Below are 24,577 nucleotides of genomic sequence, written 5' to 3'. Positions count from 1 at the left end.
TCTTTCTTATGAATTTTTAGAATTCTCACGGTTTAACTTTCAATTCTCCGCTGACCATCAAATGAACATTAGCTTGCTAGCAACGATCTCTCTGAAGATTTCTTTTGATTTCATTGCAACTTAAAGAAGTAATACCAATGCCGAAAGTGCCTACTGCGTGATTATTATTCACAATTTGTTATGATCTCTAAAACAGATCTTCAGTCGAAAAAATGGACTTTCATCATTATTTGTAGTCAAAACAAAGAGGAAAATCTTTTAGGTGTCTCATTTAGTCGAAAACTTGGAGATTTTGCTAGCAAATATCCTTTTTATTAAAAGCCAAGAAGATACGATAGAAATTTATGCTTTTAAAAAGAGAAGGAAAAGAAAAGAAAAGAGAAGAAACTATTTATTCTTTTCTCTACATCAAAGACCTTTAAAAAAACTCAAGTTTGGTTGCATGTGTGCATAGAATTAGACGGGGACCATTTCAACTTCCATCAAAATTTTGGTACAAAAAACTTGTGCTTTAAAATTATCTATTCCTAAAGTCTTTATACCAAATTATTAAAACTTGTGGTGGAACTTTTATATTAAAAATAATTAAATAACTTGGTTCTAGAGTGTTTGAAAACCTTAGTCCCTACTCAATTGATTATTGTACAATCCAAGTGGATTCTCATGATCTCATTCACAACTACTTATTTCAATATTTCATCCTAGAATAAGGTATTAAACTAACATGTTGCTAAAATATTAGGTTTATGGTCAATTTTGTCCCTTTTTCGTTCCCATGCAACTAGCTTAATTTCATATTATTGTTTTTGAATTACATAAGTCTGCCTATTCTTCAGCGCCTTATTATTTTCAATATTATAGATAGAAATTTGAATAATTTGCAATAGGTTTTGGGTTGAGATAATATGATATGATTGATTGCACACCTGTACATCTTATTATACATTGAACTGCAAAATTAAATTATTTCTAAAGTGATAGCGGTTTATTTTGTCGACATTGCCGTTATATTATTGGTGAGTGCCATAGATATTTTATTAGTTTTGTTATTTTTTTAAAGAATAATCTAATCATTTCGAAATGGAGGACAGATGGCATATGCCTAGTTCACAAAAATTCCAATATCTTTTGATCAATCTTAAATGGTACAAAGGGATTTCATAAAACTCCTGTTTCTTGTTACTTATCTTGTCTTGCTTTACTTAAACGACAACAATTAATTATAATATCAGGTCAAAAGGACTTAATTAAATTTCTCCCACCTAAAATTTCCGTTTAGTTGAACTATGCACATGAACTCTTTGAAATGAGTTTAATTTGAATTGTCTTAATCGGGGAAAAGCTCTACTAAACACGCAATAAATATTTGTTAGTTAATTAAAACATTCCTTAGTGACATGCTAACATTAAATTAAACAAAAGAAAAAAAATTAGAGAACAACCTACCCATGCTTCATTGAAGCTTCTCTTTTTCTAGTGAAACATTTTTGACTTTATGTTGTTGGACATGTCAATTTTGGCACTCTTTAGAGTAAAATCTTAATTAAAAATTACTTAGAGTTTCTTCAGGGATTTTGTCCCTTGATTAGAAGTAAAATACAATGGATGAAAGTAAGACTTTTTAAAGGGGTTAGCTGATGGTAGGGGCCACTTTATGATCTTGTAATCTACAAAAAGGCAAAGGATAGTGAAAAAAAATACATGAAATGAAGAAGAAATCAATCAAGATTAATTACCAAACCAACCCAACCCACCCAACCACCCACCAAAATCTAATCCAAGATTAGTCCTTCAAAAACATATTGAAATTTTGTTCCACATGTTAATATAGAGAAATTGTCTGATGACAGCATGCCTAGTTGGAATTCTTCTCCTAAAGCATTCGAATAGACTAGAGAGAAAAAAATCATCCAAGCGTGTGAGTTAGTAGTCACTGAGACATATGTAAATTTTGAAAATCAAGGGTTCAAATTTCATCTGCGTAAATCTTGAAGGACAAGATTATTCAATAATTATGCTGATGGAGAGATGATAGCTAAATATCTGGTAGAACAGCAAGTTGCCCGCAAGCTATCCTCTACACGAACATCATTAGAAAAATAGAAAGAAAACCAATAAAAGGAATTAAACAAAAAGGAGTGGGAATTGATGAGCATGAAAAGATTGATTGGTGGACTAATTTTTCTTCACCAATGGAAGATCTTATAAGAGACTATGGAATAAACACACAAAATCTAATAGTTTCTAACATGTCCCACAAAGTTACAATTTATGGGTCCCAATCCAAAGGGAACAACTGTCAACACAAATGCCTTTGCTTAATTAAAAATATAATAAATATTTTAGAAATAATTTGAATGATATTAGCTGATGACTTGATTCACCTTAAACAATTAAATTAATATGGTTTGTTTGCTCTAAGAAGATATGCTCAGATCTCATAGAAGACCCTAAGGGGTCGTTTGGTAGGAGGGATAGGATTGGCTAGATTATTAATCCAATGGGATTGGAATTAATCCTATGTTTGGTTGGTGAGATAACTTTTTTGATATCCCATCCAATCCCATGGAGATAGGATAAAAGGTGGGATTAGTAATCTCACATAAAAGGTCGGATTACAATCCCATCTACATGGGATAATTTATCCTCCTACCAAACTACCCCTAATTAGTATATATGCTTACCTCATCAACCACTTCCTTAATATTCCTTTGTTTAGCAACTACTCTCCCATCATTATATTTAATTACATCCCTTTTGACATGGTCAAGATAAACCTATTTCTTTACAATTTTTTTATGAATAGGAGTATGGATAATTGCAAAGAACCTTCATTAAGTGCTGAATAATCAGTTTTCTACAGTTTATTAGTGCATGAACATAAATTTAGAGCGCTGTAGTAGATGGGACTAGTCACCCACAGATGTTTATTTAAATAAAAAAAATTGAATTTTAAACTTCTTTTGTTTTTTCACTCGATATCCCGGAATTTGCATTTGGCTCACTAAATCCAAATTTGCATAGGAACGTTCACTTTTAGGGTAAAATGTTCCCTAGCAAAAGTGATTACATATTTAAGATTTGAATGAACTCGAGACCTCTGATTAAGGATGAATATTGGTGAATTTCAATTTTCTAGTATTTTTATAAACTTTGGCAGAGAACAATACATGAATCCACTAACCAATTGGTCAATAAAACAAGTGTTAAAAAAGTCTTTTAAGTACAGTGATAGATTTGTTGAGTCCTTCCAGGTGATTACATCCTCATCTTTCTTTGACTTTTGTTGTTTGCATTTATAATAGTTAAAACATTCTCCTCTCTTCAAGCATGGAATATTTGTTTTTTAAGTAATCAAGTGGTACTATAATTGCATGTTTTTTATTTCTTATTTTGTTTTAAAAGTAAGAATTTAAAAGCTTATTTAGTCTTTAATCATACACACTGAATCTTCTTTGGTTGGAAAAGCTTATGGTGTATCTACTGCATTAATATTTTACAAGGTTTGTTTTTATTGCATGAGAGACAGCTTCCTAATATGACTATTCTTTTCCCTCTCCCTTTCTTTAATATTGACTATTGGTACATGTATGCCCTGTGTCATCTTTTTATATATAAAAAAGCAATGGAGTTGCATTGCATAGTCAAAAGGATTTAAATTTTGTACACGATATTAAAAATATTTATATAATCAGATCACTTTTAATATAATTATAAGTAAATTTATATGATACGATGATAAATCGGTAAAAATAACTATTAGAAAATTGCGGATGTCCGATGACTTTTTTGTCAAAAATTTCTTGCCAACGAGCCAAATTCTGACGGAACATTAGAATACTAACTAATTTGCTATAATAAGTTAAATTAGACCGATAGTGCAAATTAAAGATCGTTACACTGTTAATTCACATGACTTATATACTAGTCAAAAACCCATTGAAATTACTATATAAGGAAGAGTATGCACAACACAAATTAGTCCGTCACACACAAAAACATCATCCTTCTTCTGTTCTTTTTATTTATTCTCTCTTTCAAATCCATTCATTTTTCTCAAGAAAAATATGGCCAAAGATGTGGTGTCTAGTACTTTTCATTCTCCATCATCCAATAATGGAGAAAATTATGAATCCTCTTCTAAATCATGTGTAGAGAACAACAAGAGGCTCAAACTCTTTGGTTTTGAGCTTATTGATCCTTCTACAAAAGTACTCCAAAACAATTCACCAAAAGAAGATCAAGAAAGTGTAAATTCATCATCAGCTTCCACAGTTTCATCAGGAAATATTATAGATCATCAAGAAAAATTAGCTTCAAATCATGAGGAAATAATGAAGAAATTTGAGTGTCAATATTGTTTCAAACAATTTGCTAATTCTCAAGCTTTGGGAGGTCATCAAAATGCTCACAAAAAGGAAAGAATGAGGAAAAAGAGGCTACAACTTCAAGCAAGAAAGGCCAGCTTAAGTTGCTATCTTCAACCTTTTCATCAAAACAACAATAATAGTATTAATTATCAGTTTTATGATCCTCAGTTTACAGTTTATGAAGACCAATCCCAAATTAGTTTTAGCCCTTTTGATCAAGATTATCAAGTCTCATCAGCAGGAAAGTGGCCATTTCAGCAAGATTCTAATTGTACATTTACTCTTACACATGGAGGTAATTACATGAAGCCATCAACTAATTTGGCTAATTCAGCTACTAAACAAAGCTGTAAACCTCTGGATCTTCAATTGGGATTAAGTTTGTAATATTAGTGAATGCAAAGATAGAACTAGTTATATTTGTATTGTTCTAGTTTAGAGTACTCTAGAAAATTAAAGGGACTTGTGCATGGTCTATATCCATTTACTAAGCTTTTTAGATCTCTTTATACATTTTGTAAACCTGGAAGAAAAGGCAAAGGAAAAACAAAGAAGATTTGCTAGTTCTTTTGTTATTTTGGATGCTATGAGAATATATCATATATGATTGAGTAGCTTCAACAACCAATTCACTTTTGTATTACAGATCTAAGCAATAAATACAACAACAACTATTATTACGCTTCAATTCCAAATTAACAAGTTGGGATTGTATTGTGAGAATTCATCATGAAATTGATTGAGTAGTTTTGCGTTGGTTGTCAAGTTACCGCAACATAATCTCCTCCTTTATTCGAGTTTTGTACCGACAATGTGAGCAAGCTCTCAAAAACTAAGTTAGAATTAAGCTGCAACTGTTGAGGATACAATGTTCTTTTGCACCACATAGAATCACAAAGTGTATCAAACTTGCGAAGGGATTAATTAGTTTTAGCTTAGCTGTTGAAATATAGGTGCAAGTGATGCAATTACGTAATGTTTACATTTTCGTATCATGTTACAACTGTTGATGCAATTAGTAAGATGTACTAGTATTATTTACGTAAAACAATTCAAATTAATTGCTGCTTTTTTTCAAAGAAAAAAGGCAAGAATTTCAACCTATGCAGCTATGCCAGCATGCAAGAATATTGGCTTTTAAAAAAGCTTTCAGTAGAGTTATAGCCTTATAGGGAGGGGGAATGTTTAATTTTCCATGTTGATCACCGTGATTTTGTACTTTTCCCTTTTTACTGTTATTTTTCCCACTTTATATTCTTAACTTTTCTTTGAGTGTGATGGGAATTTTGTTTTACATAAACTAGCATGTTTAACTACTACTCTATTTTATTATTCTACTTTCACTTTATAATTATGGAAGCTAGTCTTGCCCCTACAAATTACAATAAATATCCAGAGATATGATGTTATTACATCCATGGTCATAAACGTTTCATTTTAGTTTGATGTTCAAAAGTGGAGAAGAATAGGTATTTTGTATCTTTCTTTTTCTTTTTTCTATATATCTGAAACAAATTGAGCAAAGCATCTACCAAAAAGATAAAACACGTCGTCCAAGCTCTTTTTTTTTTTTTTTTTCATTTGATATCTGGTACAGTGGTACGTACTAGTTTTGAGACTCCAACAAATTATTTAAGTTCGCGTTGCGTAAGACCTATTAAATGAGAAACGCTTCTTATCAAGATTTTTTCCATTCTCATCGTTCGAACTTGAAGATCCATCTAATTAAAAAATAAAGTAATCATATATATTCATCCCATCACAGCTCTTAACGATATTGTCCAAAGTGATAGAGCTAAAGAAAACCCTAGAAAAGAAGAAGGGTAAATAGAGGGATGTTCCAATTTATAAGTTTAAAATATTTAAAGAGGACAAACGCATTACTTCTGCTATTTATTTATTTATTTTAAGTTTGTAACTGTGTATATTAATTCCGACTTTCATTAAGATAATGATCATGCAAAGTTAATTCTCTATGTTAAACTAGTGAAATTTCAGTCTCCTAATTAATCAAGGGTGATTTGCAAGAATGACCTTCATAAGGGCTAAGGGGAGGTCTTGAGCTTTTATTCCCACTTAATAAAATCTCTAGAAAATGACCTTTTATTGCACATCTAACATAAGTTGTACATAAAGTACTAATTTAATTTGTCTATGAGACAGGAGGTCGAAACGAAATTCAATATAATGCACCTGTTCAATTGGCCATAATTTTTGCCTCATAGGTAGTAGTAATTGTATGTGTTGCTCCATTGTTCACAAGTCAATATAACTGAAATTCTTGCTCAATAGACAACACATTTCACTATCTTCACTGTCTGTAACTTCTTGAAATGTCCCGACTCTTGCCACGTTGGCAAAATTAATTTATGAGTTGATTATAACTAGAACTATGACTGATGGACAATGGAGTTCAACTTTCAAAACTTGTGTTAAATGATGCTAAAAATGTAAACCATTGTAGTATATTTATATATTTACCCGACATACCCCTCGGCCAAACCCCCTCCTCTCCGTGATACCATTGTAGTATATTTATATATCACGATGGTATCATGGAGGACTAAAAGAAGGACTGAAACAATCTCTATGATACCATCTCAGCATATTTATAGACCATGATGGTATCATGGTCCTGAGGAGTGTCTCATTGAAGGACTGAAGCAATCCTTCATGATATCATCACGGTATATGTATAAGACGATGGTATCATAGAGGTATTTTTTTTGAAAAAAAGTGTCATTTTTAATAAATGAACATAATCATTCATAATACCGTCTCGGTCTATTTATATACCATGACGGTATCATGGAGGACTAAGAGAAAAACTGAAGCATCTTCCATGATACCATCTCAGTATATTTATATACCATGATGTTATCATGGAGGACTAAAAGAAGTACTGCAACATCTTCCATGATATCATCTCAGTATATTTATATACCATATTGGTGTCATAACTAGGGGCGTCTTGGGTAAATATTTTTAATTTTTTCTGAGGGCATGAAAATAATGGTAATTTGGGCGGGTAATTTTTTTTATTTGCGGGGGCATCCGTGATTCCCCTAGAGATAATGCTAAGTGTCCTTTTGATAGAAAGCCTTTATTTACCGTTCTTTGACAAGATCCATGGCGTTTTTAGTACGTAATTGACCAAAAAAATAATAATATATGTTCACATGAAGTGAGATTTCTTCATCTTAATTTTCAAGCTCCTCAAAACTCATGGAATTTTCAACTAACAGTTAAATGGACTCTTCTGGAGTCTTAATTAGTGAATTTATTCTTACCAACATATGAATAAGGCTACCTTACTAGGCCTTTATTAAGTCACTGATGACATAAACTTCAATGTTCAAAACTCCAGCTTCATTTTCTATTATTTTCGTTATGGAAATTTTGTTGGTATTTTTCTACTCTTTTTAATATAAGACACAAGTAAACGAGAAAATGATAAAAATTTCGAGTAGGTCTAAAAGGGAAAATAACACTGTATGCCAATTAGGATAAAATAATTACCCGTTTTTAGCCCATATTTTTTTTTATTACCCGAGCTAGCCCCCTATCAAACTGCCGGATGCTCCTATATATTTTCCTGTTCTCCTTCCAAATTTGCATCTTTATATGATATGAATTTTCTACCTATTTGTTCCTTGTATGTGGTTAATTGTAATTAACACAAGTAATGTATATATATATATATATATTTTTTGGCGTTGCTTCTTTATTTTTTCAGTTTCCTCTCTTTTTTTTTTTTCTTTCTCTTTTATACGGTATGGTATAGAAGTGTATATAAACACCTCTTATACATTATGTATAGACCCCTCTTATGTATAAACACCTCTTGTATAAGTTTATATAATATTGTATACTAGTATAAAAGTGTGTATAAACACCTCTTATACACTATTATACACTTTATACAAGGTTTATTCATTGTCTATAGTAGGTGTATAAAGTTGTATATTGTTGTATAATGTTGTATACCGTCAAAAAATGGCTATGCGGGTTGTAATTTAAAAATATTGCTACACAAATATAATTTTGTATGCTGGATTGTACATTAATGAAATTTCCTCCTAAAATAAACCCCTAAATATATTCTTGAGCAATTTGAATATTCAACGAAGAACAAAATAGTCTTTTACGTATACTCATGAGCAGCTCAATATTCAGACCATCAAAACTGCATCTCCTAATGTGTGAGAATCTTTCTTTGACAAGATTCATAGGAGTTTATATATTTGTTGTGGAGTATATATAAGGGACTAGTATTTTGGTCTCGGTTAAATATTTTTATTTCATTATTCTTGTTAAGTTTAACAACCAAGGTCTATCAAAAAATTGACAGAGACCAAAAGTGGTCATTTTTAACAAGTTTGGACCAATACTACTAGGATATACTCCATATTCGAGGGGCTATTTAGACTTCGAACATCTTGGGTCATTCTTGCCACTTTCTCCAAGTAAAATCCTGACCAAAAAGATGAGAAAAACTGCACTTTTTGTCCTTTCTTATTAATTAGTAGTACTAGTTAATTCAACTTCTTGTACCTCTTTATTGCAACGCAATCAAATAAAGTTCTCATTTTGTTCGGATTGAGCTCTTGTAGCCCAAAATAAACGAGATTCTCCAATGAAATGAAATGAAAAAGTTGATGGATTTGTCATCATGTGGAATTTAAACAAAATAAAAAAGTTGATGGATTTGTCATCATGTGGAATTTAAACAAGCAAAATACTTCCTCCTTGCAAAAAGGAGTAGTGGAATTTATACCATATCATGAGTTTTCACATTTGATCTATAACATAAATTTTGACATAGATTTCTTTTTTAGAGTGTTGTAGTAGATGGGATTTGGGAGTTTCGCTGTGTAGAGAGTTCGAAACTCTAGCAAATTGTATTGGAGTTTTATTTATTGAGAATTTTTTAACTTTAACACAGTTTGCTGGAATTTTACTCGTAAAGTTTTGAATTTTAGACACAGTGAATTTTTATGCTGTTTTAAATGGAGTATTTTATCCAAATACTTTGTTCGCATTTAAGAGTGTCTAATTTTTACTTTAATATTGAAATAGTGATTAATTTTTTATTAACGGTGTTAAAAATGACTATTTACCCATTTCTCCTCACCAACCATAGTTGACAAGTTTGGGCCAAAAGCTGCTGTGAGCAAAGTTGGCCCTAAAACCCAGTCTTGAACGGGCAATTTGCAGGAATGTCCTTATTTTGGGGTGGTCTTTAAGTTTTGTCCATTAAATTGGTGGTCTTTAATATTTGCTCTTCGCCTAATATCATGAGGTTTGGGGTTCAAACCCCGGCTCAGTGAAAAAAAAAATTGCAAGACAGAGTTTGTAGCAAGTTAGGTCTATTCAGGCCAAAGTTAGGCCTCAGGCTAGTTTTGTATGCCTGCAGGAACAGTTTTGCAAACTCTGCCTGCAGGCAAAATTTTGAATGCAAAACCCTATCTACAGGCAAAGTTTTGCATGCAAACTCTCCTCAGGTAGAGTTTCAAACTCTCCCTATAGGTAGAGTTTTGTATGCCTGCAGGTAGAGTTTGCATTCAAAATTCTGCCTGAGGCATGCAAAACTTTGCCTTGCGAATCCCAACTTATGTCTTGCGATTTTTTATTTTTATTTTTGACTGAGCGAGAGTTCGAACCCGAAACCAAAAGGCTTCTAGCAAAGGGCAAAACTTAAAAACCATCAATTTAAGGGCAAAACTTAAAGACCAGTGCTTTTGAAGGGAAATCCACACAAAAAAAATGGTCTTGAACTAACCCTGGAAATGAGCTCGAACCAATATCCGGATCCTCAAAATGTTAAAAAGAAATTGGGCCAAAAGCTACTCTCTCTCTCTCTTTATAATTTTTTTTTTGGGGGGCTATCTATCTTTAGCTATTTAATTGAAAAAAATTATTATTATGGTGTTTGACATTTCATAATTGAAATTTCATCATAATGTCTTGAAATTTACATGTGAATTTAAAACTCCGTAACAATAACAATTTTCTAATTACATGACTGAAAAATGATTATTCATGAAATTTATCCTTTATTTCCTTTAAATATAGTAAAGTTATTAACCAAGCATAAGTAACAAGTTTGTTAGTCCTTCCTCTGATGCCTCCTATTCATTCCTTTTCATTGTATCAATTTGTTCGAGACCTAGCCCGGCTAACGTCGTTCCAATAATCGACTGGGAGTCCTATTACACCTACACCAACTTCAATTCACCAAATCAAAGTTCATCTTGTCTAGTCATTGTGGACCAAAATTGTCCACTTTGACAAATTTAAACGATCAAAACTGCTCAGAGCACACTTTGGGGACTATTTTGAACCAACCCCAAACACAAGGGACTATTTTTATCATTTTCTCGATAAAATTTCATTAATAGAAGTATTATTAGGAGTTCAGAATTATTGATATTTGATCTAAATTAGAAATAAAAAAGGATATAAAACTTAGACAAATGGTATCAAGTGAAAGATTATAAAAGTTTGTGATATAAATGTGAATTTATTATTCTTTACAGTCTTGTCTGCAGTGCAACTTAAGAATCTCCCAAAATCAGGTGTTTTTCCGACTGAATATGGTCAATAACTGTATTATGGACCGATCCAACATAATGTAATCTTGTAATCTAAGCAACATACTTATTTATATTAATAAACACAAGCTATGAAGAAATTGAGTTACCACAAAAATTCTTTTTTCTTATATGGAGCTTTCCTTCACTAATTATAACTTGTTTGGCCAAAACTTTCAAAAATCTACTTATTTTAAAAATTGCTTTTTGTCAGAAGCACTTTTAGAAAAATATACTTTTGGAGAGTAGCAGTCTGTGCTTGAATAAACAATTTGAAAATAATTTTTGTTAATATTATAGTAGTACTTCGTGCTTGGCCAATATTGTAAAAGTGCTTCGGGGGATGAGCTACTTTTTTCTAGCTCCTGAAAGAATTGTTCCGACTACTACTCAAAAGCATTTATTTTTTTCTTAAAAATTTGGCTAAATAGTTCAACCTTAAAAAATACGTAAGCGCTTTTTTTTTTAAACAGGAATAAATTCAGAGATCTCCCCTTAGGTTTGGCTCCATAACACCAACCTCCAGAGGTGAATCTAGAATTTCTAGAACATGGGTGCACCACTAAAAAGGGAAGAAAAAAAAATACTACGTGGGAATTGATCCCTAATCCTTTAGCTAAATAACTCAGCATTCAACCAAGTGTACCATTCAGTCCTTTTGGTTGGAGCATGGGTGCCAGACGATAACATTAGATCAATTCTAAAATACATTTACATTAAATACTTAATTTGTCGGAATGACCATGGGTTCACATGCCCCATTTTTTAAACCTAAATTCCCCCATGCTTACTACTAGAAATAGAGATTTTCACCACCTTCATTCAGTGAAAAATTTCTGTTATAAAACATGATTTTCCCACCTCATTCTCACCGAACCAGCTCACTTGGAAGATGCATAGTGGGAAACAGTTTCCCATTAAAACGCTGGAGAACTTCCTAATTTTTCGGGGTGAAAACACTACTATTTAGGTTTTTTCTATCGGCATCCAATGAGAACCGCCTCTGAACATTTTTCACTGGGAAATTCAATGAGAAAATAGTGATTTTTTAGTAGCGGCTAACCTTTCTTGTGGGTCATGATATTACACTTACTTCCCTTATTCTTATTTATTTTATACCAATTCTATTAACATATAAATAAAATAAAAAAATAAAAAAGTGGACGAATTTACCATTACTACTCTAGTCTTTTATGTAACAAATGCGTTAGGAATGAAAATCTAAATTTATTAGCTGGAAGGCCTTCCATACTTTGCAAACACTGTCGCCATAACCCGTTTCACGTTTTTCTTTGAGCCAGTGGAGGGATTATTTTAAATGATGAAAGTTCTAAATTTATTGATAAGAAAAGCTTTGTCGTAATTATTGTAATTGAAAAATCAAAATTGTAATACAAACTGTTTTTTGATCTTTACTATTTTAATCGGAACTAGTGTTTACAAATTACGTAGGCAACCAACAAATTTAGATTTTCATTCTTAAAGCATTTGTTAGATAAACGATAGATGATAATAGCAAAGGTAAATTCGTCAACTTTTAACTTTTAATATTTCTAATAAATATGTTAATAGAATCGTTAAAAAATAATGAGAGGGTAGTAAACATTAAAATCGTAAACACAAGGCAAGTTAATATTACAAAGTCACACTTGAGAAGAGGTTGAAAGTTCTAAATTTATTGATAAGAAAAGCTTTGTCGTAATTATTGTAATTGAAAAATCAAAATTGTAATACAAACTGTTTTTTGATCTTTACTATTTTAATCGGAACTAGTGTTTACAAATTACGTAGGCAACCAATAAATTTAGATTTTCATTCTTAAAGCATTTGTTAGATAAACGATAGATGATAATAGCAAAGGTAAATTCGTCAACTTTTAACTTTTAATATTTCTAATAAATATGTTAATAGAATCGTTAAAAAACAATGAGAGGGTAGTAAACATTAAAATCGTAAACACAAGGCAAGTTAATATTACAAAGTCACACTTGAGAAGAGGTTGAAAGTTCTAAATTTATTGATAAGAAAAGCTTTGTCGTAATTATTGTAATTGAAAAATCAAAATTGTAATACAAACTGTTTTTTGATCTTTACTATTTTAATCGGAACTAGTGTTTACAGATTTCGTAGGCAACCAATAAATTTAGATTTTCATTCTTAAAGCATTTGTTAGATAAACGATAGATGATAATAGCAAAGGTAAATTCGTCAACTTTTAACTTTTAATATTTCTGATAATAGCAAAGCATTTGCCGGTCCCAAGCCCGGATAAAGGAGGAGGGTTGCCGAGGGTCAATCAGAAACAGCCTCCCTACCCAGATAGGGGTAAGGCTGCGTACATCTTATCCTCCCCAGACTCCACTATTGTGGGATTACACTGGGTAGTGACCAAGACCATGTTAATAGAATCGTTAAAAAACAATGAGAGGGTAGTAAACATTAAAATCGTAAACACAAGGCAAGTTAATGTTACAAAGTCACACTTGAGAAGAGGTCTCTGAAATTATCCCAAAACTTGACTAAACAGGCAAATATTGATCACATGACGAAAGGACATTCACATTTTAATGTTTTATTTAAATAAAAAAATTAAGAGTTTTTTTAGCTGCGGAGCCTTATATATACTGCTAACCCTAGAAAATCAAACAAACCTCAAAAAGCAATAGCTCACTTTTCTGGCACAAAATTCATGGCGGCCATTGTTTGTGATTGCATCTCTTTGCCTGCTAGCCATGATGGAATCTTATCTGTGCTACCAGAAGATATCGTCCAGCAAATCCTCTCTTCTCTTACGCTGAAAGAGAGAGCAATAGCTTCCCTTGTTTGTAAAAGTTGGCATCAGATGATAACATCATTGGACGACCGCAAATTTGTGCGGACACATTCTACAAAGATAGTCTGTGGATACTGCTATTATTATCACAACAACTGTCAATGCAGCTATCACGTCGAGCCTGTTATCAAATTTGCTGCTGACAACATGAGTTTCACAGAATTCTATTTGTTCGTACGTACTTCTTACTATTACATGTCTACGCAAACTTTAGAGTCAAGTTTATTAACCGTTTTCCATTTAAAAGGAGATTGCAACTTGAACTTTGTTAGAGATATTAAGGAATTGCCTTCATTGAAAGAGATATATTTTGATTCTGTTCGCATCTCTCCATGCTACTTCTCCAAGTTCATCAACAAGTGCCCTTCCATTGTTGAGTTAACTTTGATACGTTGTTACGACCTTCATTCCATCTCAGTGCCTCATCTGCATCAACTTAAAAAGGTTCATGTGAATTGTCGCAGTAGATATATCCAAACAATAGAAATAAAAGCTCTAAATCTGTTGGAGTTTCACTTGTTTATTTCCTCATCAGCAGCAAAAGAGAAACTTGATCTGTGCGCTTGTACTAAGCTGCAAGTCCTGAAAATAGATTCTGAATATATTCCCATAGGATTTCCTAAAGATATTTCCTTAGCATTCCCGTGTCTTAAATCCTTATCTCTTCCTTTATGTAAAGGATTGAATAAAATCAAGAGTTTGAGGTTAATTGACAGGGTTGACGTGGATGATGCTTTCATTGTTAGTCCCAATTTACGTTCGTTCAAGCTAATAGATATTAAAAAAGTCCCAAGCTCGTGTACTTTTGCTGAAAATTTGGGTGAAAATATCAGCTTGTCCTTGGAAACTGACACAACTGAATCAAAGGTATGTTAGTTTTTGCTTTGAGTATTTTTGCCTATTGTTTAAAAGGCACAACATTTTCTGTAATAATGAATCCAGTAGTTGTAGGAATTTTTTTTGTAGACGGTCACATCTATATATTCTGAAATGATGTATCCGACGTTTTCCATTACTCTAAATAAATTACAAAAACGGTTTAGAGATTAAGAGTTTGCTGGAACTTCTATTTGGGTGCACATTAGAAATTTCAGTTGTTTTTGTTGCATTTTGGGAGTAGACGCCAGTTTGTTATTTGCACATAGGTAGCAACATATATAAATTTACTCTGATGATAGTACCTTCCATAGCGTGTCCCGCATTGATTCACATTCTAAACTTTATAACTTCTTTTATTGTTAATTGTTGCATCATGTGTCTCGTTAAGTGTTAAACTAGAACTTTCATCTTTGGTACTTTCCAACAATTTGAGAGTAAATGATTTTTCCATTCAATTTCCGTTCATGTTTGACGATTCGTGTTGAATATTATTTTTCATTGTCTATGAAGGAAGTAAAATTTCATTCGGGAAACCATCAAAGCAACATTCAACCGCTTTGTATCAAGCACATAAATTTGGCAATACTCTTTTCGTCAGTATCAAGATATGAATCTTTACTTGATGAATTGTTTAGCTACTTCCATCCCCGGACCGTGCTGGTGAGAATGAATTCAGATGTCCAAAAACATAACTTTATACAGGTATTCTGCAATATTATTATGACTTCATTCTTCAGCTTAATAATTTCCTATATTCACTTCTCCTTCTTTTTCACTATACTTATGTTATGAATTTGTAGGTTCTATTGAATGAGCTCAAAGGTCGGGACAAAGAATGTACCAAGCGTTACAAATATATAAATTACATGTCCTGGCGCTACTTCTTGAAAGGCTACGAGATCCTCGAATCAACTACAATTACAAGGAAAGGCGCCCATCAAATTAGCTTGGAGTTTCAATGGTAATTGCCTCAGAACAAACATTTGTTTATATATTGAAATTGAAATTTACAATATACAGCTTATTAGTAATTTTTTCACAAAAACTTAGAAGTTGGTCATATTTTCTTTCTATAATGCAGGTTTAAATGAATCAGAATCACAGATTGCAAGAGTACTTCTATCTACCTGCTCAAATACATATGTGGAACACAGTATAGGTGTGCAAATTACACTCCGAGCCAAATATAGGAGGTTTTCTTTTCATGTATTATCCCTTATTATTACAATATGAGTTAAGAAATTAATCAGACCTATTGTGCTTTTGTACACTTTTTCGATGTTTCATTGGATCAGTATGATTTAGTCCTCCTTGAAATTTTGATATATGAAATTGGTGATTTTACTTAAACTGGGGTATCTTACTATGTTATGTATACTCTATTAATGATGTTATCTAGTCAATGGTCTTAATGGTGAAAACCGAAATTTAAGTGATACACTTTACTTTGGTTTTTGATCTAAAGAGATCATATATTTGGTGGGACTATATGGAAAGAAAGAATTCACAAGATTCTTTGATGATACAAACAACACTATTCAGAAGATGAAGAGGAATTGTTTATTTTTGTTTCACTTTTGGTGTAAAGAAGAACTTCTAGATGAAGCAGAATCTTTGTTAGACACCATAGAATCCATGTAAGAGGAACAAGGATACACTCCTGCTTTTTCTGAAATATAAATATGGCTTTTAGCACAACCTTTTTCGCCAAAGATATAATATTTGTTACCTTTCTAAGAAGAAGAAGTTTTTGATTGGGAGAAAAATGCTTTGCAATAGAGAGTGTACTTGCGGTAGAACATTTACAGAATTCCACAAGTGATTTTGTAAAAATATGCAAAGGCAATTGGTGGTGGTAATACATAATTGATTAAAAAAGAATATATGTATAACTCCGCGTATATATTCAAGTTATTCTTCCTTCAGTATGTATGCCGTTTTTAGATAAGCCCTGGCCAATGGTGCAGGCTGAAAATCAAAACATGGATTTGGTAATTTTCTGATGAAAGGAAAAGATGTCTTTTTTTTTTTTTTTTTTGTTTATTTTATGAAATTTCCACCACCAAGGTTTAACACCTTGATGTCAAGGACCTGGCTTGGCCCTTGTCTTGCCCATTCATTCGATGCAAAAAACAGTTGAAAGAGGTGGGAAAATACATGACCTCGAGTGCATTTTGATGTTAACCTACAATCTGCAAAAGATATGAAAGTGAACCTATACAACTTTCATATATACTATTTACACAGAATTAACTAACAAAGAAGTTATTCTTGTCATATCTTCTTCTTATGCTAGGTAGCTGGCATTTGTCTAGGTGAAATAACCCCTTCACTTCTCTAGGTAGTTGTTAGTAAGAGTAGCAGAAGGTGCTAGTTCCACTTCAGGATGCAAGTTTAGCAAAAAAATCAGCAACACCATTGGCTTCTCTGAAGCAATGTAAAATGGTGATATCTTTGCCCTCCATGGCCTGTATGGTGTTTTGTATAAGTCTTCTAAGCATGAGGTTGATAGTATCCTTGTTCTTCAGCATTTCCACTATTGCAAGTGAGTCTGAGATTAGTGCTAAGAGCCTTGAGCTGGCATTGGAATTTCCACATCGCATTACCTATCATTGCCATATTCCAGCTGTTTTGAACCATTTCTGTAAAACCATCTTGCTTTGACCAAAAATTTAAGAATCTAAAATATTTAATGCCACCATGATCATCATTTTGACTCTTCATAAGTAAAGGCCTATGATCTGAGCCGGTCCTTACTAAATGTTTAATGAGATTTTGTTGAAACTTCTGAGTCCACTGGTCATTCACGAGAACTCTGTCCAATCTTTTCCAAATTCTTTTGTTTGGCCCTCTATTATTACATCAAGTGTATTTCCAATATCTGAAAAACCACAGCTCTCCATAGTGCTTATGAAATCTAAGCTCTTGTAAGCCCTGTGAGGTTTTCCTCCCAACTTCTCATCAGCATCCATTATTCTGCTATTGATTCTGCTAGAAGTATTCTCAAGGCTATCCCAAAGATCAATTCTTTCTCTAGTAGTATATTTTGCATAAATTGATTTAATGTAGAACACATCATTGTTCCCACTTTTTTTGAGTCTCAGAGTAATTTGCTGCTCCTCATTAGCCGGAATATCCATCTGATAAACACCATATTTTTCCGTTATCATTTGGAAATACAATGCTGAAATCCAATGAACCTTTTATACCCTTCTATTTTGTTGTTGCTGACAAAAGGTTCAAACGAAGCAATAAAAACCACTTTGTTGATATTAACAAGTCTCTTTAGCCTGTGAATGGCCTTTTTGGATCTCACCCCCCTTATATTCCAAAACAATGCACTGATCATTAGATACTAGGGGGCAGATAATTTTTGTGTTCCTTCTCTATCTGTGAAGGAGATGTAGTGTTTCTGTGTTTCTTGCTTGTTTTTCTTTGAATATTTCTCTGTGCATTTCTTCCTCTTTTCTCAACATGTTCCTTTCCATTGCCAGTCTCCTTGTTATCTACGAAATGAGCATTTTGAAAGGTTTCTGTATCTTTGCTAGCTTGTTCCAATCTTGTAGAGTTGTCAATGCCCTCTTCATCTTGTGATTCTACTAAAGAGACCTCTGGATCAGGTGGTTTCTTAATTTGTCCAAAGCTTTCACACCTTAAATCCACAAACAGTTCAATTGCTTCTTGATTTTTGATGTCAGATGGTAGACTAGTGGATGAGTTGATATCATTAATTTTGTAGTGGACTTTTTCCTTATCTGCCTTGTTTTCCTTGTTTTTGTTGACCTCCTCCTTGTTTCCCTCTTTCTGATTACCTTGTTCCTTCTCAACTTGTTCTACATAGTTGTTGGTGGAAGCTTGTGAAGTACACTCCTCTTTGCTATCAACTTGCTCCATTTCTTTTTTATTGAGCTCTTGCTCTTTGTTGCATTCCTGTTCCTCTTTATTGGACTTGGTGCTAGTCATTTCTCGCTGATTCAATCCCTGGTCCTTATTGGGGTTGAGGTCACTTTGATGGCACCTTGTCTTCTTCATCATGTTCTTTCCCTTTCTTCCTTTGCTTTCTCTTATTTTTCTTCACTACTATCTGATCAATGGCTGGTTTAAACAGTATTTTGTTCTTATTTTTTGGAACTTTCTTCTTTTTTTGTTTCTTCTTCTTCTTGTTGATTATTCTTTCTGAAACTGAAAGTACCTTATGCTCAACTTGATCAACATTGTTGTTTTCAGTGTTCTGCATTTCTCCATCCTCTTGATTAGTACTTTTGACTTCTTCCACTTTCTCATTTTGTTTGTTTTCTTTGTTTCCTTCAAGACTACTGCTTGTGTTTTCTACCTTGTTTGAACTGCTGGCTTCCTCTTTGCTTACTTCATCTGTATTCCCCTTCTCATTGTTGGTAGATCTTAACTCAGCTTGTGCAGCCTCATTAGCTCTGATGTTTTCCAACATTATGCCCAATCTTTTTGCAATACGTTTTTGAAAAGCACTTTTGAGAAAAATACAAGCACTTTTTAAAAGCTCGGTCAAAAACTAATTGCTGCTCAAAAGTACTTTTTAAATTAATTGGCCAAACACGAACTGTTTTTTGGCAAAAGTACTTTTTTTTAGAAGCTTGACCAAGCAGGCTATAAGTCATAAAATATAAATAGGATGTAAACAAATTCAAATGAAAGTGAACCTATGCTTATTGTCATTATCCAACAAAGAGAAGCAGTAGACAGCCTTTTCGATATGGTTGTATATGTCGTGGTTTCTCAAATTCCGGATATAAGAAAAATTCAGGGTCAAAATAGCAGATATTTTACACCTCAAACTTTAGAGGAAAGTGAAATTGGATGAGCAAGTCGACTTTGCAAAACACTCTTTTGAGAGGAAAATACTTGTAATGCTAGATGATGTTTGGTCGTCCATCGGTTTAGCAGCCATTGAGCACAAGTCTTGCAAGATTATGATAAGTACGAGGGATCTAGGTGTTTGTCGTAATATGGTGGAAAGGAGATCCCAATAAGGCTCTTATCCTTCGAAGCAGAGGCATATCCAATAGTATAGTTATGGGTTTACTTGAATCCATAACTTTTAGCCTAGGCCTGAATTTATCTTTGTAAAGTTACTGAAATTTTTTAAAATATTAAATTATGAACCCATAACGCAATCAAGGTTATTGGCTCAGTAGTTGAAACCCGAGTCGTGAACCCATAAATCCTGATCCGCCTCTACTTCGTAGAGTCATGGCACTTGTTCAGGAAGAATGCTAAATTCGCAGCAGTTCAATTTCTTCTGAATTGGAAAGAATGTCAAGGAGATTTTTCAGGAATGCCAAGGTTTACCAATGAGTGAAGAATATGTGGAGGAAAATGTTTCTCATGCTTTGCCTTGAGTCATGTTTCCTAATAGGCAAAATATAAGGATAGCCCCATAAATTTTCTAGTAAATTTTGTTTAGACACTTGAACTACGGTATTGCAGAGTTGTTAAAGGTTTTAGATTTGAGTGAAAGAGTTGGTGTTCCCTCGCTAAATCCTTTAGTATGGACTAATAGTACCAAATATTTTCCCGCTGTCCAGTTGTGTCAAATTTCCTTCATCTTTTGAAGTTCTCGTAGAACTTCAAGTTTTGAGCTTAGATCATAGCAAATTAGATAATATATCCATCCTTGGAAAACTTAAAGGGCTTGAGATATTAAGTTTTTATGGCTCCGACATCAAAGAGATTCCAGATGAAATTGGTGACTCAAATAACTTGAGGCTGTTAACCTATCATTCTGCCAAAGTTAGCTAGCTCCGGGCAGTTGATTGTTTAGAATTATCATAAATGTTCATCAAGATAGTTTAACTAGGTTGACAGTTCGTAAGGTAAGGGCTCGTGTGTATATTTTTTTCTGGTGGACACACAAAAGGGGATTTGAAGATTGTGCTCAAAGCTTACTTCAACTGAAGGAACTTAAAGTTAACGAAGTGTATATATCGTTTGGAGGAGCTTATAAGCAATGAGGAGAATAGAAAAAAAAAAAATTGAAAATTGTGCTGCCCAAGCTAAAGCAACTCCACATTTAGCAATGTAACACACAAACCAATTCCTCTAGTGATGGTTTTATGTGTAATTGCTAAATGTGGCGTTGCATTAGCTTGGGCAGCACAATCTTCCAATCACTGGACGAATTGGCTTTGAAGCGGCGTCACAATATGAAAGATTTTAATTTTTGCCACTGATACTTCTAAATATAGCGTAGAAAGTGCACCATCACTGGTTTTGTTTTTCTTAATTTACATCCTTAATAGGATCTGCATCTTATTCCCTCCAGCAAAAGGACTTGCATGATGCACCATTGAGTTCAATGGACCTCTACAAAAGTAGTCCATACCAAGATCTGGAACTGTATACAAAAATAGGCTTTAACTAACAAATAAATTAGCCTTGTCATATCATAATTCTAAAGCTAGGAAGTTGAGATTTGTCAAGATGTTAACATTCTTGAACATAGCCAGGCATCTGTTGCCAATTGAGTTCGGGTAAAGGAAAAAAAAATTGAACTAAAACTTAAAAGAAAAAAAGTAAATGAATTACCATGATTATTTTGATATGAAAGCTAATAGCAGAAATTAATTCATATCAGAGGAGCAGAAATCATCAGTGCCTTATGGCCGCAGTGATTCTGTTTTTTAATCATATCTTTGTGCTTTTCAACTACTTCCTGTACTCTTTTTTATTTGTCGTTTAAGGTTTTGACTCAGTAATTAAGAAAATCATTTAATAGCATTAATTATATTGTTTTTTGGTCTAAATTACCCTTTATCTGTCAAACTTTTTCTAAAATTGGTAGTAATAGCACAGGTTATCCATTTTTAGCTTTAAAAGATAATCACTATTATGAAATTTGACATTCCACCGTTAAAATTTCATGATAATGCCTAAATTTTATTTGTGGAATTTCAAACTTAATAACAGTAAACATTTTTATTACATGGCTAAGAAAGTGATTTTTGAGAAATTTATCCTTTCTTTTCTTTTTAAGGTCGTAAAGTAGTTAACCAAACACAAGCAACAAATTCAGCAGTCCTTCCTCTGAGTCTCCAGTTTATTCTTCTTCATTTCATCATTTTGTTCGGGATCTGCTCACACTTACGTCGTTCCAATAACTGGCGCAGAGCACCTTAGTATACAATCGCGTGCAGTTATTGGGAGTCCTATTACACCAATAGGCTAACTTCAATCCACAAAACCAAGGTTCATCTCGTGTATTCATTGTGGACCAAAAGTGCTCACCTTTGACGAATTTAGAGGCCCAAAACTGCTCAGAGCATACTTTAGGTACTATTTTGAATCTACTTAGCTAGACCCTTTCTTACCCTACCTTTGGATCCGTATTTCATTTGTACACGATCAACAAAGGTCTTCCCGACATATGTTGCAACGTCTCCAATAGCATGCTCTTACTTCATCTTTCCCTTAATAAGCCATCAAATTTGGTGCTTTTTTACTCCCGGTTGCTATGGGGAACAAAGGACGATCCTTTTTTGGGACCTACTCGTACTAATGAACTTGCAAAATGGACGTATTTATCATAAAGATATTCGTCTTTCCTGATTCTGCTTCACCGTAATTGTTATTTGAACAAGTAAAAGTTGCAACTGGTCCGATTAGGCATAGCCCCAAACATAAGGGATCATTTTGTCATTTTCTCGATAAAATTTTCTTTAATAACTAGCTCATGAATTTGGTCAATAACTATATTATGGACCAACCCAACATGAAGTAATCTTGTAATCTAACCAAACAGACGTATATAAAGACAAGAAGTAAAGAAAGCTTGACCTAACGAATTAACATTCACATTTTAATGTAATTTAAATTTTAAAAAAAGGAAAAGTTTCTTAGTCGGAGAGCCTTACCCCCTGTTTGGATGGTGGTTTCCTGTGATTCATTAATGTATGATTTTCTATGAAACCATATTTGTTTCCATTGTTCTTAAAATTATGTGGTATGGTGTTGTAAACCCGTGGTTCATCCCATGGTTATATAACCTTGAAAAGTCCCAATTTTTGTAACCACGGATTTGATGGTTTTTCCGTGGTTACGTATTTCATTTCTCCATTATACCCCCCGCCCTCCACTATCCACTCCACCCTGCTCTACCACTCACCCCACCCCACCCTACCACCCACCCCCATCCCACCCCCAACTACCCCACTCCTCTGCCACCAACCACCACCTACTACCCCTCACCACCGTCCAAGCCCACCCTACAACCACTCACCCCCACCCTACCACCCACTACCCCCACCCTCGTTCCACAACCACCCACCTCACACCACCCACCCCTCCACCACCCCCATCCACTACCTATTTATTTTTTAAAGTTCCTACTTTATTCTTTACCTGAGTTTTATTAATATATATAAACTAATTTCTAATTAAGAGTTAAAGGTATTTTAGTAAACTTACAAGTTATTATACAGTCAAACCAAACAATACAAATATTATTAAACCACAACAAATACAGTCTATCCAAACATTGTGTTCATTAATACAGTGCAATACAATACAACACCATATTGTACATTAATGAACCACGGGAAACAACCATCCAAACAGAGGGTTATACACTGCCAAAACCCTACAAAGCCAAAGAAAACTCACATATAGAGCAATAGCTTACTTTTCTCTCACAAATGCATGGCCGCCATTGTTTCTGATTCCCTCTCTTTGCCTAGCCACAATATTACTGATGGATTATTATATGTGCTACCGTATGATATCCTCCAGAAAATTCTCTCTTCTCTAACTCTGAAAGAGAGAGCAATAGCTTCCCTTGTTAGTAAAAGTTTCCATCAGATGATAACATCACTGGACGACAGAAAATTTGTACAAACACATTCTACAAAGATATACTGTGGACTCTGCTATTATTATTATGATGGTTACTGTCAATGCAACTATCGCGTCAAGCCTGTCATCAAATTTGCTGCTGACAATATGAGTTTCACAGAATTCTATTTGTTCGTACGTAGTTCTCGCTATTACATGTCTTCGCAAACCTTAGAGTCAAGTTTATTAACCGTTCTCCATTTAAAAGGAAATTGCAACTTGAATTTTGTTAGAGATGTTAAGGGATTGCCTTCATTGAAAGAGATATATTTTTTATTCTGTTCGCATCTCTCCAGACACCAACATCAGCAGTGAAAGCACGATTGATTAGTTTGATTCCTTCACAAACGAAGTTCAGAATTAACAAGGCTTCATATAACTGAACATAGTTGTAATGCTAGATGATGTTTGGTCGTCCATTGATTTAGCAGCCATTGAGCACAAATCCTGCAAGATTATGATAACTACGAGGCATGTAGGTGTTTGTAGTAATATGGGTGGAAAGGAGATCCCGTTAAGGCTCTTGTCCTTCGAAGCAAGGGTGTATCCAATAGTATAATTATGGGTTTGCTTGAACCCCCAAATTTTAGTCTAGACCTGAATTTATCTGTGTGAAATAACTGACATAGTTGAAAATATTAAATTATGAACCCATAACTCAATCGAGGTTATTGGCTCAGTAGTTGAAACCTGAGTCTTGAACCCATAAGTAAAGTCCTGATCTGCCTCTGCCTCGATTCAGGACAAATGCTAAATTCGCCATCAGTTCAGTTTCTTCTGAATTGGAAAGAATGGTAATGGATTCTTCATGAATGCCAAGGTGTACCAATGAATATGCAGAGGAAAATGTTTCTCATGCCTTGCCTTGAGTTATGACTATCAAAAAATGAAGAAACCAAGTCATCTTTCTAATCAACTAGCACACTACATAAATAGCTACAACTAGGAGCGCCTTGTTTAGTGAGGGAAACATTCAAAACTTGCTTCCATCCTTTGAAAAAATGCTGCGTAAAATATCTTATGGTAGAAGATGAGGAAAG

General features: G+C 33.5%; 3 protein-coding genes across 3 annotated transcripts; 2 read left to right on the top strand and 1 right to left on the bottom strand.

Moving 5' to 3' along the window:
- The first annotated feature begins 3,993 nt into the window (after positions 1-3,993).
- Positions 3,994-4,933, top strand: LOC132642695 (zinc finger protein 5-like). The gene has a single exon (XM_060359760.1). The coding sequence runs from the start codon at positions 4,068-4,070 to the stop codon at positions 4,755-4,757; it is 690 nt and encodes a 229-aa protein (XP_060215743.1). The 5' UTR covers positions 3,994-4,067; the 3' UTR covers positions 4,758-4,933.
- Positions 4,934-13,629: 8,696 nt separating this feature from the next.
- LOC132642694 (uncharacterized) lies at positions 13,630-16,113 on the top strand. The gene is made up of 4 exons (XM_060359759.1): positions 13,630-14,663; positions 15,186-15,377; positions 15,476-15,636; positions 15,757-16,113. The coding sequence occupies exons 1-4, from the start codon at positions 13,653-13,655 to the stop codon at positions 15,764-15,766; spliced, it is 1,374 nt and encodes a 457-aa protein (XP_060215742.1). The 5' UTR covers positions 13,630-13,652; the 3' UTR covers positions 15,767-16,113.
- A 2,565-nt stretch (positions 16,114-18,678) lies between these two features.
- LOC132639751 (uncharacterized) lies at positions 18,679-19,122 on the bottom strand. Its single transcript, XM_060356174.1, has one exon. It carries the CDS (start codon positions 19,120-19,122, stop codon positions 18,679-18,681), a length of 444 nt encoding a protein of 147 aa, XP_060212157.1.
- Positions 19,123-24,577: the final 5,455 nt, after the last annotated feature.

This window comes from Lycium barbarum, chromosome 5 (genome assembly GCF_019175385.1).
Source record: "Lycium barbarum isolate Lr01 chromosome 5, ASM1917538v2, whole genome shotgun sequence".
In the NCBI taxonomy this organism is placed as follows: domain Eukaryota; kingdom Viridiplantae; phylum Streptophyta; class Magnoliopsida; order Solanales; family Solanaceae; genus Lycium; species Lycium barbarum.
Note: the sequence above shows the minus strand (reverse complement) of the source record. Positions and strands in the feature narration are given on the sequence as shown.

Coding starts and splice junctions, on each gene's coding strand:
- LOC132642695 (XM_060359760.1), top strand. CDS start 4,068: ATGGCCAAAGATGTGGTGTCTAGTACTTTTCATTCTCCATCATCCAAT.
- LOC132642694 (XM_060359759.1), top strand. CDS start 13,653: ATGGCGGCCATTGTTTGTGATTGCATCTCTTTGCCTGCTAGCCATGAT. Junction 14,664..15,185: donor CTGACACAACTGAATCAAAG/GTATGTTAGTTT, acceptor TTGTCTATGAAG/GAAGTAAAATTTCATTCGGG. Junction 15,378..15,475: donor AAAAACATAACTTTATACAG/GTATTCTGCAAT, acceptor ATGAATTTGTAG/GTTCTATTGAATGAGCTCAA.
- LOC132639751 (XM_060356174.1), bottom strand. CDS start 19,122: ATGTTGGAAAACATCAGAGCTAATGAGGCTGCACAAGCTGAGTTAAGA.